The sequence below is a fragment of the Plecotus auritus genome, assembly GCF_963455305.1.
Source record: "Plecotus auritus genome assembly, chromosome: 1".
Classification (NCBI taxonomy): domain Eukaryota; kingdom Metazoa; phylum Chordata; class Mammalia; order Chiroptera; family Vespertilionidae; genus Plecotus; species Plecotus auritus.
Genome location: NC_137770.1, coordinates 96,308,857 through 96,326,911, shown reverse-complemented (window position 1 = coordinate 96,326,911; position 18,055 = coordinate 96,308,857). Strand labels below are relative to the sequence as shown.

General features: G+C 38.0%; 1 protein-coding gene across 9 annotated transcripts in view; it reads left to right on the top strand.

Moving 5' to 3' along the window:
* RALGAPA1 (Ral GTPase activating protein catalytic subunit alpha 1) overlaps positions 1–18,055 on the top strand; it is a 297,067-nt gene that overhangs the window by 213,894 nt on the left and 65,118 nt on the right. For all 9 annotated transcript variants that reach the window (XR_013960957.1, XR_013960958.1, XR_013960959.1 and 6 more), the window contains 2 exons: positions 8,746–8,869; positions 16,292–16,447. Coding sequence is in view for 6 of the 9 variants with exons in the window: in XM_080675533.1 (XP_080531659.1) it covers positions 8,746–8,869; positions 16,292–16,447 (280 nt within the window). In the remaining 3 variants the exon portion in view is untranslated. The remainder of the gene's footprint in view (positions 1–8,745; positions 8,870–16,291; positions 16,448–18,055) is intronic.

The window sequence follows — 18,055 nt, the reverse complement described above, 5'->3', positions numbered from 1 at the left end:
TTCTTTCCCGAATCAGATTCTTCTGCTAATTTTCCCAGTTATATTTAGAAGGACCCAAACTTCACCATTCTCTTTCCCTTACCCTTAGATTTTCATAATTGTAATGACAGTTCTTTCTTATTATCTCTCATCTCTGTCCCCTTTTCCTGATACCAACCCCTTTATTCATGTTCTTATTACTTCCTTCTAAGAGACTTATAACAACTCTCTAAGTAGTCTGTAGTCTCTCATCTCCGGGCTCTTCTCCATCTAGACAGTCCTGAGTACCAGAATAATCTTGGTAAAGTAAAATTTTTATTTTATTCCTTAGTGACTTCCCAGTGCCTAACCAGACTCTTTAATCTAGAACAGCAATTTTCAACCTTTTTCATCTCATGGTACACATAATCTAATTACCAAAATTCTGCAGTACACCAAAAAATAAGTGTTTTGCCTATCTGACAAAAACATAGGTATAATATTGATTCATTCACACAAGATGGCTACTGATATGTTGGCCATTGTCATTTTTTTATTTGACAATCTAAGGGAAAAGAGGTCAGTGTCCTAACAAAATAAATAGTCAGGTATTGCATGTTTTAAAAATTCTTAAGGCACACCAGCTGAAAATTGCTGATTTAGAGTTCAGGCCTTAGCAGCCAATGTTGCCTATTCATGGTTTGGGTTTGTTTGTTTGTTTTTGCATTACCTTATGCTTTTCTACTACTTGGTTTCTGCTAAAGTAGTTTCATTCTCATGTATACTTTGAATAAGACATCTTCCTTGAGACAACATAATTTTTTTTGGATATTCTATATTAAATGAACCCATGACATTTTTTGTTCGCTTTATGTATTCATTTATTATTGATTTCAGAGAGAAATCAGTTTTTGTTGTTCCACTTGTTTATGCATACATTGGTTGCTTCCTGTATGTGCCCTGATCAGAGATGAACCTGCAACCTTGGTATATTGGGATGACATTCTAACCAGCTAAACTACCTAGCCAGGGCCTTTTTGTTTGCTTTTTAAAAAAGAATTAAAGAAAATAACAGTTTTCTTTCTTTATACTCTTACCTACCTAGATCATTTATAGATCCTTTATTTTCTTTGAGTAAATGAACCAATTCCTGTTTTTCATGATTTAACCACCATATTTTTATACTTCAAATCTCAAAATAATTTCTTAGTATTTCTATTGTAGCATATATAATATACAGGGATTCAGACCGTGCTTATAACTGAGCAGATTTCACATTGAATTTTTTCATAGTATGCTCATAATATTTGCCAGTACTACACATATTTTTATAGAGTATTTGTGGTTACAAATTAATTAATTTCATTTTTTTCTAATACCTTTTTCTCATTATTCATTTTTGTGATGCACATTAATCTAATAGTAATATACCAATATTTTAGCAGCAATAGTTAGTAAGTAGAGAAATAAGGAACAATAAAAGATTAAGATTTGACATAAAAGGGCAGCTAAATTGTAAGAAGGACATGGATAATATAAAGCTGATTTCTCTTTTACTTTTGCATTTTAAAGACTTTTTTTTCTTTATGGCACATACATTTATCTCAACTTTTAGATTTATATAGTATTAGGTGAACATTTCAGTCTAGCACTTCCAAATTTAATAAATTTATGAGTTCTAATTGATAGCCCTGTACCTCGAAAAATGAGAACACTGAAAGTTCCCTTTCTGCCAGGATCAGCATTTACACATAGATCATGCATCCAAATTAATTTCTTAACAACTTTTTTGAAATACTAGAGGCCTGGTGCACGAAATTCGTGCATGGGCGGGGGGTGTCCCTCAGCCCAGCCTGCACCCTCTCCAATCTGGGACCCCTCGAGGGATGTCTGACTGCCCGTTTAGGCCCAATCCTAAACGGGCAGTCAGACTTCCCACTTGCAATCCAGGACTGCTGGCTCCCAACTGCTCGCCTGCCTGCCTTCCTGATTGCCCCTAACCGCTTCTGCCTGCCAGCCTGATCACCGCCTAACCACTCCCCTGCCAGCCTGATTGCCCCTAACTGCCCTCCCCTGCAGGCCTGGTCCCCCCCCAACTGCTCTCCCCTGCAGGCCTGGGTCCCCCCCCCAACTGCCCTTCCCTGCAGGCCCAGTCATCCCCAACTTCCCTCCTCTGCTGGCCTGGTCACCCCTAACTGCCCTCCCCTGCAGGCTTGATCGCTCCCAGCTGCCCTCCCTTGCAGGCCTGGTCCCTCCCAACTGCCCTCCCCTGCTGGCCATCTTGTGGCGGCCATCTTGTGTCCACATGGGGGCAGCCATCTTGTGTGTTGGAGTGATGGTCAATCTGCATATTACTCTTTTATTAGATAGGATAGAGGCCTGGTGCATGGGTGGGGGCCAGCTGGTCTGCCCTGAAGGGTGTCCCGGATCAGGGTGGGGGTTCCCTTGGAGTGTGGGGCGGCCTGGGCGAGGGGCCTGTGGTGATTGCAGGCCGGCTACGCCCCCCGGCAACCCAAGCAGAGGCTCTGGTATCTGGGATTTATTTATCTTCTATAATTGAAACTTTGTAGCCTAGAGTGGAGCCAAGCCTTCTGCTCGCTCCGTGGTGGCAACCATTTCTGTTGGGACTTATTTATCTTCTATAATTGAAACTTTGTAGCCTTAAGCAGAGGCCAAAGCAGGCCAGGGCTGTGGAAACGTGGCTTCCTCCATCGCTGGGGGCAACCCTAGCCTCCTGCTCTCTCCAGCTCTGTGGCTGCCGTCATTTTTGTTGGGATTAATTTATCTTCTATAATTGAAACTTTGTAGCCTTAAGCGGAGGCCTGCACTGGCCAGAGTGTGCGGAAAGCTTGGCTTCCTCCATCACCGGGGAAACCCAAGCCTCCCTCCTGCTCTCTCCGTGGCCGCAGCCATCTTGCTTGGTTTAATTTGCATACTCGCTCCTGATGGGCTGGTGGGCGTTGCTTATGGGTATAGGGGAGTGAGGTTAATTTGCATATTACTCTTTTATTAGATAGGATAATTGAAACTTTGTAGCCTTGAGTGGAGTCCAGGGCTGGCCAGGATATGCAGGAAGCTTGGCTTCCTCCATTGCCAGGGAAACACAAGCCTCCTGTTCACTCTGTGGCCACAGCCATCTTGGTTGGGTTAATTTGCATAGTCGCTCCTGATTGGCTGGTGGGTGTGGCTTGTAGGTGTGGTGGGGGTATGGTCAATTTGCATATTACTCTTTTATTAGATAGGATAATTCACATAGCATACAATTTACTCATTTATAGTATACACTAGAGGCATGGTGCACGAAATTTGTGCATGGGGAGGGGTTGTTCAGCTCAGTCTGCACCCTCTCACAATCCAGGACCTCTCAAGGGATGTAGAGGTTTCGGGCCTAAACTGGCAGTCAGACATCCCTCTCGCAATCCAGGACCGCTGGCTCCTAACTGCTGGCCTGCATGATCACCCTGAACCACTCTGCTTGCCTGACTCATCACCCCTAACCACTCACCTGCCTGCCTGATTGCCCCTTACCCCTCACCTGCCTGCCTGATCACCCCTAACTGTTCACCTGCCTGCCTGATCGCCCCTAACCGCCTCTGCCTGCATGATCACCCCTAACCACCTCTGCCTGCCTGCCTGATTGCCCCTAACTGCTCGCCTGCCTGCCTGATCACCCCTAACTGCCTCTACCTCGGCCCCTGCCACTGCAGCTTCATCCAGAATGACGTCTGGAAGGTCATTCAGCTGTCTGGTCTAATTAGCATGTTATGCTTTTATTTTTGTAGATGTGTTCAGTATATTCACAGGGTTGTGCAAGTATCACAACATTCTTGCTGTAGAATAGTTTAGTGCAGGCGTCCTCAAACTACGGCCTGCAGGCCACATGCGGCCCGCCGAGGACACTTATCTGGCCCGTTGGGTGCCACTGTCTGTCCTGCTTAGCAGCCGACTCATCCCGGGCCCGCAGTGCGCATAGGAATTTGTTCATAGTTTTTTTTTTTAAAACTACAGTCCAGCCCTCCAACGGTCTGAGGGACAGTGAACTGGCCCCCTATTTAAAAAGTTTGAGGACCCCTGGTTTAGTGCCTTCAAAAAGAAGCACCATACCCATTACTAGTCACTCCCTATTATATTTGAACACCACCCCCAACTCCCAGCTCTAGCCAACACTAATCTACTTTCTATATCTACATATTTATCTATTCTGGACAATTTTTATAAAAGGAATCAAAGAGTATGTGATCTTTTTGACAGGCACGGCATAGTGTTTTCAAAGTTCCTCCATATTGCATCATGTCTCTGCATTTCATTTTTTTATTGCTGAATTGTATCACTATACTAAATACTGTTTATTCATTCATAAATTGGTGGGCATTTCAGTTGGTTTTAGTTTTATAGTGTTATGAATATTCATGTACAGTTTTTTTTGCAAATTTTATAGCTTTATAAACTTTTTTTAAGACTTTTATAATTTTAGACCTTATATTTAGCTCTGTAGTCCATTTTGATTTAATTTTTATATATGGTGTGAGATAAGAATCCAACTCCATTCTTTTGCATGTAGCTATCCAGTTGCCCCAGCACCATTTGTTGAAAATGCTATTCTTTTCCTGATTGAATTGTCTTCATAACGTTGTCAAAAAGCAATTGATGACGTATATAAGGGTTTATTTCTGGACTCAAGATTCTGTTCCAAATATATCTACATATCTATTCTTATGGCAGTACCACAATGCATTGATTGCAGTAGCTTTGTATCAAGTTTTAACATTAGGAATTATGAGTCCTCTCTTCATTTTCTTTTTAAAGATTGTTTTGGCTATTCTGAATCTTTTGAATTTTCTTATGAATTTTAGGATCAGCTTGCCTATTTGTACCAAAAAAAGACACCTGGGATTTTGATAGGGGTTGCACTAAGATTGTGGATCAATTTGGGGAGTTTTCCAGTCCATGAATGTGGGATTTCTTTTAAGATCTTTAATTTCCTTTGACAGTGTTTTATAGTTTTCAGAATATTGCAGGTCCTCGAATAATATTTTAACTATGTTTCTTTTTTTTAATATATGTTTTTATTGATTTCAGAGAGGAATGGAGAGGGAGAGAGAGAGATAGAAACATCAGTGATGAGAGAGAATCATTGATTGGCTACCTTCTACACGCCCCCTACTGGGGATCGAGCCTGCAATCCGGGTATGTGCCCTTGACCAGAATCGAACCCAGGACCCTTCTATCCACTGAGTAAAACCAGCTAGAGCTAACTATGTTTCATTATATCATTGATGAGGAGGGAAAATCTATTCTTTGTGGAGTTTTCACATTCTCCCCATGTCTGAGTGGGTTTTTTCTAGGTACTCCATTTTCCTCCCACATTCCAAAGATGTGCACATTAGATTAATTGGCACATCTAAATTGTCCCAGTTTGAGTAAGTGTGGGTGGGGTCTGAGTGCTCCCTGTGATGGAATGCCATTTTGTCCAGGGTTGGTTCCTGTCTTGCACCCTGGGCTACTTGGGTAAACTCCAGCCACCCGCAACTCTGAACTGGAATAAGCAGGTTGAAAAATAATTATCTTCTTTTTTATCAGTTTTTCTTAAGTGTGTGTATAGCTCGTTTAATTTAATGTTTATTAGAAGTCTTTATTTAAGAGTTTGGTGATGGTTTTGTGACTAGAAATATGTAGCAGGAGCTTAACTTTTTTTTATTTTTTTAAATGTTTTTATTGATTTTTAGAGAAAGGAAGGGAGAGATCCTAGGTGTCTAATGTATAGAAGTATAATTGATTTTTCTATATACATATTGTATCCTGAATGCTTGTTGAACTCATTTATTGAAAGCTCTAATAGCTTTCTGGTGTATTCCTTAGGATTTTCTGTGTACAAAAATCATCTCATCTGCAAGTAGAGGTAATTTTACCTCTTCCTTTTCAATCAAATTACTAATTCAATCTCTTTACTTGTTATTGATCTATTTAGGCATTCTATTTCTTCTATGTTGGTTTTAGTAATTTGTGTCTATCTAGGAATTTGTCCATTTAATCTGATTTATTTAATTTGTTGGCATACAGTTGTTGGTAGTATCCATATATATAAAAGGCTAATATGCTAAGTGTCCCTCCCACCGTCCGACTGGTCACTGTGACATGCACTGACCAACAGAGGGCAGATGCTCAACGCAGGAGCTGCCGAGCTGCAGTGACTTGGCAGCGGCAGTTCCTTGAAACCAGAGAGGAGGGAGCCAATTCCTCACGGGGCCACGCGATTCCACCTTCGGCTGTGGGTTATGTTGTTGCTGGGGCACTGGTGCTCTGTATCTGGTTTACTGCACACTTGCATTTGTGTTCCACACCCTGTACGACAGCAACTTTGCAGAGTGCCCTCTTGCACTCTGGGACCCCTTGGGGGATGTCAGAGAGCCAGTTTCAGCCAATCACCACAGGCCAGGCCAAGGGACCCCACCTGCCAGAGGGACCCCGCTCACTCCTCAGGCGCCAGGGAGGGACCAAGGGAGGTTGGCTCCAGGGCATGTCCGGCCTGTCTCGCCCAGTCCCGCCCCGTGGGCCACCTTCTAATTAATTTTCTTTCAATGTGCATGAATCCATGCACCAGGTCACTAGTTCCTTATAATTCTGTAAGGTATTTATTTCTGTAAGCTATGCAGAGATGTCTCTTCTTTTATTCCTGATTTTTAGTAATTTGAGTTTCTCTTTTTTTCTTGCTTATCTACTGATAGATTGTCAATTTTTTTTTATGATGTCAACCAAGTTTTGGTTTCCTTGATTTTTCTCTATTATTTTTCTGTTCTATTTCATTTATTTCCATTGTAGCCTTTATTATTTTCTTCTTTCTGTTTGCTTTGAGTTTAGTTGGTTTTCTTTTTCTAGTTTTTTAAGGTGGAAGATTTAGTTATTGATGTGAGATATTTTTCTCTTTTTAATTAGGCATTTACATTTGTAAGTTTCCCAATGAGCTCTGCTTTACCTGCATGCCATCAGTTTTGGTATATTATGCTTTCATTTTCATTCATCTCTAATATTTTCTAATTCCCTTTGAGATTTATTTTTTGACCCATCAGTTATTTAGGAGTACTTTGTTTCATTTCCACGTATATGTGAATTTCCCAAATTTTCTTCTTTTACTGATACCTAATTTCATTCCGTTGTGATTAGAAAATACACTTTACATAATTTCAGGTCTTTCAAATTTATTGAGGCTTGTTTTATGGTTTACCATGTAATCTATCTTGAAAGCTGTTCCATGTATGCTTGAGAAGAATGTGTTTTCTGTTACTGTTGGATAGTGTTCTATAGTTGTCTGTTAGGTCTAGTTGGTTTATACTGTTACTCAAATATAATTCCTTGTTGATATTCTCTTAGGTTTTTTTTGCACATTATTGAAAGTGGGGTATTGATGTCTCCTACACTGTAGAAATGTCTTCTTCTGCCTTCAATTCTGTCTTCTTTCATTTTATGTACTTTGAAGCTCTGTTGGTAGGTGCATATGTGTTTTTAATTTTCGTGTCTTCCTGTCAGATTAACCTTTTAATGGTATGAAATGTCTCTTTATCTCTAATAATGTTTTTTGTTTTCAAGTCTGATACTAGTGTAGCCACTTCAGCTCTCTTGGTTACTCTTTGCATGATATCTTTTTCCATTTCTTTTGCTTTCAACTTTATCTGTGTCTTTGAATCAAAAGTGTGTGGCTGGGCCCTGGTTGGTTTGGCTCAATGGATAGAGCGTCAGCCTGTGGACTGAAGGGTCCTGGGTTTGATTCTGGTCAAGGGCACATATCTACTAGCACATACCAGTAGGGGGTGTGCAGGAGATAGCCCATCAGTGATTCTCTCTCATCATTGATGTTTCTATTTCTCCTCCCTTCCTCTCTGAAATATATAAAAAATACATATTTTTAAAATAATAAAAGTGTGGTAGTGGTGGTGGTTTGCTTGATTATTTGTTTATTTTCTAGTGAGTTGGCTGAATTAATGTTGCAAACTCTATTCCCCAGGCCCAGGGTGTGTGCCTCTGATCTCCATGCTTATTTTTTTTTGAAATTTTTTTCTTTTAGCCTTGCTACCAAGGGTTCTCCCTGGGTTGACCTAATCTACTTATTAATAAAAGTTTGTGCTTTATTTCCTTTAACCAGTTAGATTTTTATTGTTTACTGTGGATGTGGCTTGGAGGCAGCTATTATGTTCAGAGTGTTTTTTTGCCACATGTTCACCCAGAGACTAGTAGCTTGGAGGTTCGCTCTCTGATTGCTCCGAAGAGGGTATAGCCTTGGGCTTGCACAGTCTTCCAGACTGCCAAGGATGACAGTTTTATAATATTTGTGTACACATTTCTTCTGTATGATAAGTACTTTTGAAGAAATGAATCATTTCTCACTCATCTGTATTCTCCTATATTATTTCTAAACCACAATTCCTTTAACTCTGGGATTCAGCCACATTGTACAACAGGCAACTCTTAAGGTGCTTCATGCACTCACACCTATGTGTCTTTCCTGATATAATTCCTCTTCTTCATTTGTCAAATCTTACTTTCACTCAACTCAATATTACCCTTTTCAAGTTTCTCCAGTCAGAAGTAATCATACCTTTCTTCTGTTCCAATGGCAATTTTGTAATTTTTATAATTTTTCCATTTATAATTACTTATCTCCCTCTTCAGATTATAAGATTTAATGCATTTTCATTTTTTTATTGCCACATACTTTGTACACAGAACATAATTATTGGATAATGAACCAATAAATTAATGTTTAAATGAATGGTATAATCTTTTATTTTATAGCCGAGAGACACACAAGATCGCTGTATTTTATGTTGCTGAAGGACAAGAAGATAAACATTCCATTCTCACTAATACAGGAGGAAGTCAAGCATATGAAGATTTTGTAGCTGGTCTTGGTTGGGAGGTACTGTTGTTAAATTATACCAAATATTTTATTTCTATTTGGAAGCAGTAGTTGGTTTTTTTCTAGCTTATTTTATAGAAGAAGCATTATATTAGGAGATTCGATAACTATACAGTGTGTTTGTTATTGTTTCTATCCTATATCTCATCTGCAAAGACAGCAGCAGTTGGGACTTTGAACAGAAATTGTTGACTACTTTATGAGACAATATATTGTCAGGGAGTATGAAACGCATAGGTTTAGCGATCTGGATTTTCTTCACAGCTACGAATACTAGACTATTAGTCTTCAGACTAAGATATAAATATCCTTGGAACTATACCAAGGCTTTCTAGGGGGCACATCAGCATGTTTAGTTTAAAGGAGATTAGTTTTCAGATAGATTCTCAACTTTACTAAAGTTAATGCCTGAGAACCCTTTTGCAGTCTCTTTCCTCTCCTTTTCTATTCTTTGTTTTTGTAAAAGAAAGGCTTACTACTCATTCACCCAAGTCCTGCATTGCCCCAGAAGGTTTAGAACCAAAAAAAGACAGTTCATTCAAGAGGTCATGTTCCTAGAGAGTCTCTAAAAGCAAAGCAAGAAATATGGAAAGGTATTGCACTTTAGGTCATCCTGGCAACCAACTCACATCAAGTTTTTTATGTCAAATCTATCTTAGAATTGTAAATCAGCAGTGAGATATTTACCACTGAAACTTATATTAATACTAGAAGCCCGATGCACGAAGATTCGTGCTAGAATGGGCTTTCCTTTCCCTTGCTGCCAGCACCACCTTTCCACTCTGGCCCAGCCCCTTTCCACTCAGGCCCCGGAGCCGCCTCTTTCCTCTCTGGCCCCGCCTTCCCACGCTGCCCAGAGGCCCTGAGAGACTGGGGTAGGGCAGAACGCCTGTATCCTGGTCCCATCACTCGGCGCCTCTGTATGCAAATTAACCGTCATCTTTATTGGGTCAATTTGCATATCACTCCTGATTGGTTGGTGGCGTAGCAGAGGTATGGTCAATTTACATGTTTGTCTATTATTAGGTAAGATGTTTATTTTAATTGAAAAATGAAGTGTCAGGCATGTTCTGACATGAAAGTGAATTTGATGTGGCTGATTGATATGTTATTAAGTTACTGGCAGGCATTTTATATATATTCAGCAAAATCTATATAGCTCTAAGATTTTGATGAAAATATGTTTAAATCACATATATGTAACATACAGTATACTTGGAATTATCTCTTTGCATCATTAAACTTAAGATGAAAATTTTTATTGTAGTTGTCAATTTAATATATAGTTTCTCAAAATTCTTGTAGAGAATACATAAGCAAAATTATTGAAGGCCAGTGCATTAGACTGTAAGCTACTGGAAGGCAAATAATTTTGCCCTATTTTGTTTTCTTTTTAAATTCCAGTTCTTGCATGGTGTCTAATACATAAGCCTTTATCATTCAGTTTATGTTTTATGGCTGATCTAACCTGCTATTTCACCCTAAGTAAGTTATTTGAGCTCTCTGGGTTTGTTTGCTTATTTGTCAAAGGTATTATACTTTTTTTGCCCAACAGATGTGATGTGAAGTTCAGCTGAGATTATGTATGTGGAAAGTATAAAGAAACACTGTAAATAGATTTTCTGTTTAAAAAATACAAATCAGAAAAGTTTTGGTAATAAGTATTAGTAAAAGCAAGGAACATATGAAAAAGAACAAATTAGTACACAGCAATGCTAATCAAACAGTATAGTGCTTACATCAAAGATAGACATATCTATCAATGAAATACAATTTAGATTCCAGAAATAAACCCACACATCTATGGTCAACTAATCTTCAACAAGAGTGCCAAGACTATCTAGTGGAGAAAGAATACTCTTTTTAACAAATAATGCTGGAACAACTGGAGAGCCACGTGCAAAAGAATGAAGTTGGATTCTTACCTCTCACACTGTGTATAAAAATTAATTCAAATGGATCAAAGATCTGAATGTAAGAGCTAAAACTATAAGACTCTTAGAAGACTGGTTTCAGTTGTTGAATCTTAAGTGGCAGATGTAGGAGTGTTCTTTCAACCTTGCTGTATGTTTGAAACATCTAACAATAAAAAAGAGAAAGAAAAAAAAAAACTCTTAGGCCTGGCCATTGTGCTCACTGGTTGAGCTTCAACCTATGAACCAGGAGGTCACATGCCTGGATTCTGGGCTTAATCCCTAGTAGGAGGCATTTGATCATTGATTCTCTCTCATCATTGTTTCTCTCTCTCTCTCCCTCTCCGTTTCTCTCTGAAATCAATAAAAATATGTATTTTTTAAAAACTCTTACAAGACAAAAATGGGTAAATCTTCATGACCTTTCTTTTTTTCAGCTGTATAAATAACGGGAATTTTTAGATATGACACTGAAAACATGAGCAGCAAAGGGAAAACAATAAATTGGACTTCATTAAAATTTAAACTTTTGTGCTTCAAAGAGCATTATCAACAAAATGAAAAGACAACCCACAGAATTGGCAAATATAATTGCAAATCACTTCTAAAATTTATAAAGAATTTACATAAATTAATAATTAGAAGACAACCCAATTTAAAAAGTGGCCAAAGAACCTGAAATAAACATTTTTCCTAAGAAGATAAACAACCAGTAAGAACAAGAAAAAAATGCCTGTTATTATTATCTATCAGAGAAATGCAAATCAAAACCACAGTGAGATACCACTCACTAGGATAACTAGAATCAAATAGACATCAGTAATAACTGTAGGCTAGGATTTGGAGCAATCTGAACCCTAAACAAAGTATGGCATATCCATATGACAATATTATTCAGCCATGAAAAGGAATGAAGTACTGACATCTGAAAATATTCAGGCTTCAATCAGAAATTGTACAAAGAACCAGGAAAGTCTCAAACTGAAGACAATAGATGCCAACGCCAAGAGGACAAAGATTTTGTTTGTTTTTTTGTTTAGTTAATCCTCACCAAGGATATTCTTCCCATTGCTTTTCAGAGGGTGGAAGTAAGGGAAGGAAGGAGGGAGGGAGGGAGGGAGGGAGGGAGGGAGGGAGGGAGGGAGGGAGGGAGACAGATATTGACTGGTTGCCTCCCATACATGCTCCAATTGGGCAGGGAGTGACCCCGTCACCCAGGTGTACATGTCCTTGATCAGGAATCAAACCAGCAACCCTTTGGTGCACAGGTCAGTGCTCTAACCACTGAGCACGCCAGCCAGGGTAAGATGACAAAGATTTTAAAGTGGCATAATGGAAATGCTTCAACAAGCAATTGGGAACACAGTTGAAACAAATGAAAAATATAAAGTCTTAGCAAAGAAATAGAAGATACAAAGAAGAACTAAATGGAAATTTGAGAACTGAAAATACAATAACAAATTTAAAGCTTAATAGATGGGCCAGCAACAACCAGGTAGAGATTGGTGTGCAGAACAAAGAATCAGTAAACTGGAAGATAGAATTGTAAAAAAAACTCATCTGAAAGCAGAAAAAGAATAAAAAGGAGAAAGAGGTTTGGTCTGAAAATCAGTTGAAGAAATAATGTCAAAAACTTCTCAAATTTGGCAAGAGAAATAAAGGTAGTAAAATTGCAAATTGAAGAAGCTGGGTGAAACCCAAATAGGAAATCAAAAGAAATCTTTTCTAAGATACATCATAATTAAACTTAAGAAAGCTAGAGACAAAAAAAAATCTCAACGGTGTACAGAGAAAAAGTGGACCTTATTTATAATGGGAAAACAATTAGAATGATAGTGAAATTTTTATCAGAAACTATGGGGACTAGAGGAAATGACAATGTTTTTCAAGTGGTAGTGGAGGGGAAACTGTCAACCCAGAATTTTATAGCTAGCAAAGGAATGAAGTAAAAGATTCTCAGATTAAGGACAACTTACAGAATTTGTTGCCAGCAGACCTACCCTAAAAGAATCACTACAAGGTTCTGTTAACAGAAAGGAAATGATAAAAGGAATCTTGGAACATCAGGAAGAAAGAGCATGGCAAAAAACGGGTAAATATACCACCCATGTTTGATGGTCGGTGCAAAAATTATTTCACTATCTGATGTCTTTCTAAATGTAGTGCCATGAAAATATTCATGACAATTATATTACAACTAGAGGCCCGGTGCATGAAATTCGTGCATGGGGTGGGAGGGGGGGTCCCTCAGCCGGCCTGCACCCTCTCGTAATCCGGGACCACTGGCTCCTAACCACTGGCCAGCCTGCCTGCCTGATCTCCCCTAACCACTCTGTCTGCCTGCCTCATCACCCCTAACCATTTGCCTGCCTGCCTCATTGCCCCTAACCACTCTGCATGCCTGCCTGATGCCCCTAACTGCTAGCGTGTCTGCATGATCGCCGTAACCACTCTGCCTACCTGCCTGATCACCCCTAACGACTTGCCTGCCTGCCTGATTGCCCCTAACTGCTCGCCTGCCTGCTTGATCACCCGTAACTGCTTGTCTGCCTGCCTGATTACCCCTAACCACCTCTGCCTCAGCCCCACCACCGCGGCTTAGTCCAGAAGGACATCCAGAATGACGTTTGGAAGACTGTTCAGCTGTCCAGTCTAATTAGCACATTACACTTTTATTATTATAGAACAGGGAAAGTAAAGGGCCATAAAGTGATGTAGGGTTTCTATATTTCAGACTGGTGAATGACAACATCATTGGTATTATCTTCTACTAGAGGCCTGGTGCACAAATTCGTGCATCGGTGGGGTCCCTCGGCCTGGCCTGTGCCCTCTCCCAATCCAGGACCCCTCAGGGGATGTCAGCTAGTTTCGGCCCGATCCCCACAGGCCAGGCCAAGGGACCCCACCAGTGCACAAATCTGTGCACCGGGCCTCTAGTCCTATATAATAAAACCCTAATATGCAAATCGACCAAATGGCAGAACGACCAGTCCTATGATGCACACTGACCACCAGGGGGCAGACGCTTAACGCAGGACTGATGAATCTCAGAGGGAAGGAAGGAGGGGGAGGGCGGGAAGAGATTAACCAAAGATCTTATATGCATACCAGAGGCCTGGTGCACGAAATTCATGCATGGGGGTGGGGGGTGTCCCCTCAGCCAGGCCTGCATCCTCTTGCAATCCGGTCACTCCACCAAGAACACATAACAGTCCTATATGTGCAGTAAACAGCAGAACTGCAAAATATATGAAGCAAAACTGATAGAACTAAAAGAAGAAATAAACAAATCCATAATTATAGATGGAAACTTCACCACTCTCTCAACAACTAAGAGAAGAACCAGACAGAAAATCAGCAAGTATGTAGAAGAACTCAACATCATCATCAGGAGGGACTAACTGCATTTATACAGCACTCTACCTGACAACAACAGAATGCATATTCTTTTCAAGTTCCCAAAATAGACCATATGTTGGACCATAAGACAAACTTCAAATTTAAAAGCATTGAAATCATACAATGGGATCAAACTGGAAATCATTAACTGAAAAATCTCCAAACACTTGGGACGGTTGCATACTCTGTAATTTCAGTTATATAACATTCTTGAAATGACAGTTTTAGTAGTGAAGAACAGATTAGTTATTGCCAGAGATTAAGGAGGCAGTGGGGTGGGAGTGAATCATGTAACAGGGCAACATGAGGGATCCTCTCATGATGAAAATGTTCTGTCTTTTAACTTTATCAGTGTCAGTATCCTGTTGTAATATAGTTTTTCACTGGAGGAATCAGGGTAAAAGGTACATGGGATTTCTTTTTATTATTTTTTAAAACTTCATGTTTAAAACTTCATGAATTGTCAATGATTTCCAGATAAAAAGGTTATTTAAAAAGAATAGAGATCAGCAAGTGTTATCGAAATGTTTATAGCAAGGGAACATTAAACAGACTTTCTCCTTTACATAATCAGATAATTGACTTGAAAATAACTTTGTCACTAAAAAAAAAAAAATCTACACTAAGATACTCTTTTCACCTATCAAATTAGCAAAGATCATAAAGTTTGATAATTTGAGATGGTGTGAAGGAAACAGGTACTCTCATTCACTATTGGTGCCATGTATGAAAAGCAAATTGGCTAGTGGGTTTCAAAATTAAAAGTGCACATGCCCTTTGACTTACAGTTCCATTTTGGAGTATTTGTCCTACAGATCTACTTGCACAAATGCAACATGACGTGTTCTGTGTTATTCACTGCAGCATTGACTGTAATGGCAAAAGATTGGAAACAACTTAAATATCCTTCAAGTAGGGGACTAGTTAAATTATTGTTCATCAAGAAAATGAACTGTGAAGCCATGAAAATGAAAAAATGAGGAAGCTCTTTACTTACTAATAAGGAGTATTTTTCAAGATATTTTAAGTGCAAAGAAAGCAAAGTGCAGAACATTGTATATGCGTGCTATGTGTATGTATATACACACATACATAAAAGAATTTAATTGTATATACAGAGAACATTTTTGGAAGGATACTTAAGAAATTGCTTTCTGGGAGAGCTGAGTAGCCAGAGACAAGATATGGAAGGTATATCTTTTGAATTGTTAATTATATGAATGTATTACTGAATCAATCTCATATAATAATGGTATAAAAATTAGTCATATGTTCACCCATTAGTAGCTGATATTGATGGTTAAAAGACATGTCTCTTCACACAGTACAGAGATTTTATTGTTACAATTCTTCACTTTATCAGATATCCAGATTTATTATTTAAAAGCATATGTATAAGTGGTTTCTCTGAATGGAGAAATTTAAGCAGTGTTTAAAAGATTTTCCTCATTATTTCTTTAATTTTCTATAATGAACTTAAGTTGTTGATTTCCATGCATCACACAGATCCAGGGAATATAATTCAATGCAATGGCCCTGATATAGCCTTTATTGTATCTAGAATCAGAAAAAAAGATATTTAAAAATCTTTGCACAGATTAATTCCTAGTTCGATGCATTTGAAATATGCTTAAGTTCTGCATTTTGATATTCTTGTTTGGGGCTAATGATACATACTAATAATTAGGAAGGCAGTTTTGAGGAGTAAATATAATACACCTAATTAATAATTTTATCAAAGTGGCATTACTGTTTTAACATTTCCCAAAATCATTTCCAGTCTTGATTTTTGCTACTTGATTTTTACTCTCTGGCCTTGGTGTCCCCCACAGCCTTTACAATTTACCATTAACACCTAGTAGCCTAACTAAAGATTCATAGTACATAGCAGTTCATTTCTTTTCTAATTAACTCCTATTAATTAGGGATCTTCAAATACTTAAGAAAAAATACTGAAGTGAACAGAGCAGCTCTCACTGATAATTCTGGGTCAAGCATTAGTTGATCTCCTTCCCCTTGTTTTTACAAAGTGAAAAGTTTGCTCTTTTTCAACTGAGTTTTTTTTAATTTTGTTTAGTTGATTAATATTGTGTCTCTTCATTGCTTCTAGGTAAATCTTACAAACCATTGTGGTTTCATGGGAGGACTACAAAAAAACAAAAGCACTGGATTGACCACACCATATTTTGCTACCTCTACAATGGAAGTAATTTTTCATGTATCAACAAGAATGCCTTCTGAGTCTGATGACTCTTTGACCAAAAAAGTAAGTGTTAAAATCCTGGTATTTATAAAAATTAATATATAAAATATATAAGTAATCTAATTAATCAAACACTAATTCTGAGTACTCACCCAATACTGTCTTCAGAAACAGTATTGTTATGGAACAAACTCTGTTTTCTTTAATGTTATGATTGATAGTCTTAAATAAAGATTTGCCTTCAAGAAAATGGAGATCTGACAAATTGAAAAACTTGTGTATACAAAGTTGTGAAATTATGTTTCAAATCCCTTTGTATGGATAGATATTTTTATATTGATTGAGGGAGAGGGGGGAAAAGTAAATTATTACAAAAGCACTTAAAATATAACATTCCTTATTATAACTTTTAATTAAAACTAATATAGCAGATAAAATAAGCCTTAATTAATTTAAATAAGTTCCACAAGAGAGATAGTGGAGTAGTTTCGATGGCCCACACCTTCTAAAACCTATGACACCATTTTACTGTAGCTGGCACCATTATTCAAAAATTATTTTAACGACCACAGGGATACCTCAGAGTACAGTTGTATGTATTTGGCCTTGTTAGGAAGAAATACTTCAAAATTAAAATCTTGTCCAACATTTCTTCTCTTTGCCTTCTTCACTTCCTCCATCTTTTCTTCCTCCTCCATTTATTCAAAACTACTGCTGCATGTAACCAACTTAATATCATAGGTCATTTTTACTTGATATTTCGTTGCTTGATATCAAAGCTCTGTATACTTCATTAATAAGCTATGAAAACAGTGCTCTTATCACACTATTGAAAAGGAACTTCAGAACTCTTCTCAAATATTGATAAGATTGATTTAATATCCTTGATGCATTTTTTTAATATTTTAGAACATTGTTGGAAAATGCTTACTAAATGAGTAATGGTTAGTAAAAGTAATATAAGAATGCTAATTAGATTGAAATGATTAATAAAGGTGGAGATAATTGATAAATGTAGGAAGGCATGTTCAATAGAGGTTTGCTATAGAATTTCTTGGCATGTAGTTTTTAGAAATACAAAATGAGCCATGATGGACACAGACAATAGTGTGGTAGGCTTGAGAGGAGGTGTGTACGGAACGGCGGGGGGGGGAGGGCGGTTAGGGAGAGGGACGTCTATAATACTTTCAACAATAAAAATAAAATTAAAAATAATTATAAATAAATACTATAGTTAAAAATTTTTTTAAAATTTAAAACACAACAAAATGAGCCAGTGACAAGAAGAAATGTCATTAAAACTTTAATTAAGCACTTTGTTCCATCAACTCATTTTAAATCTCTGAAAATAAGCCATACTCAAATTAGAGACAATTATGAGTATAATACAAAAAAAATAAATAATTTTAATCATTAAGAACTTGGCAGTGACTCATGTTTATCATTATCATCATTTTTTGGCTCCCTGGATACAACTTTTAAACCCCAGAGCAGTCTAAAATTAATAGTACCTTAGATTGCACACATAAGAGCAGAATAAAGTATACCATTTTTTTGTTAAAATACTTTTTTTAAATTACGTCAGGATATTTTTACTTCACTATATTAAACCTGATCATTATATGGTACTTAAACTTTCGTATCTGTGACCTTTGTATAAATGTCAAATAA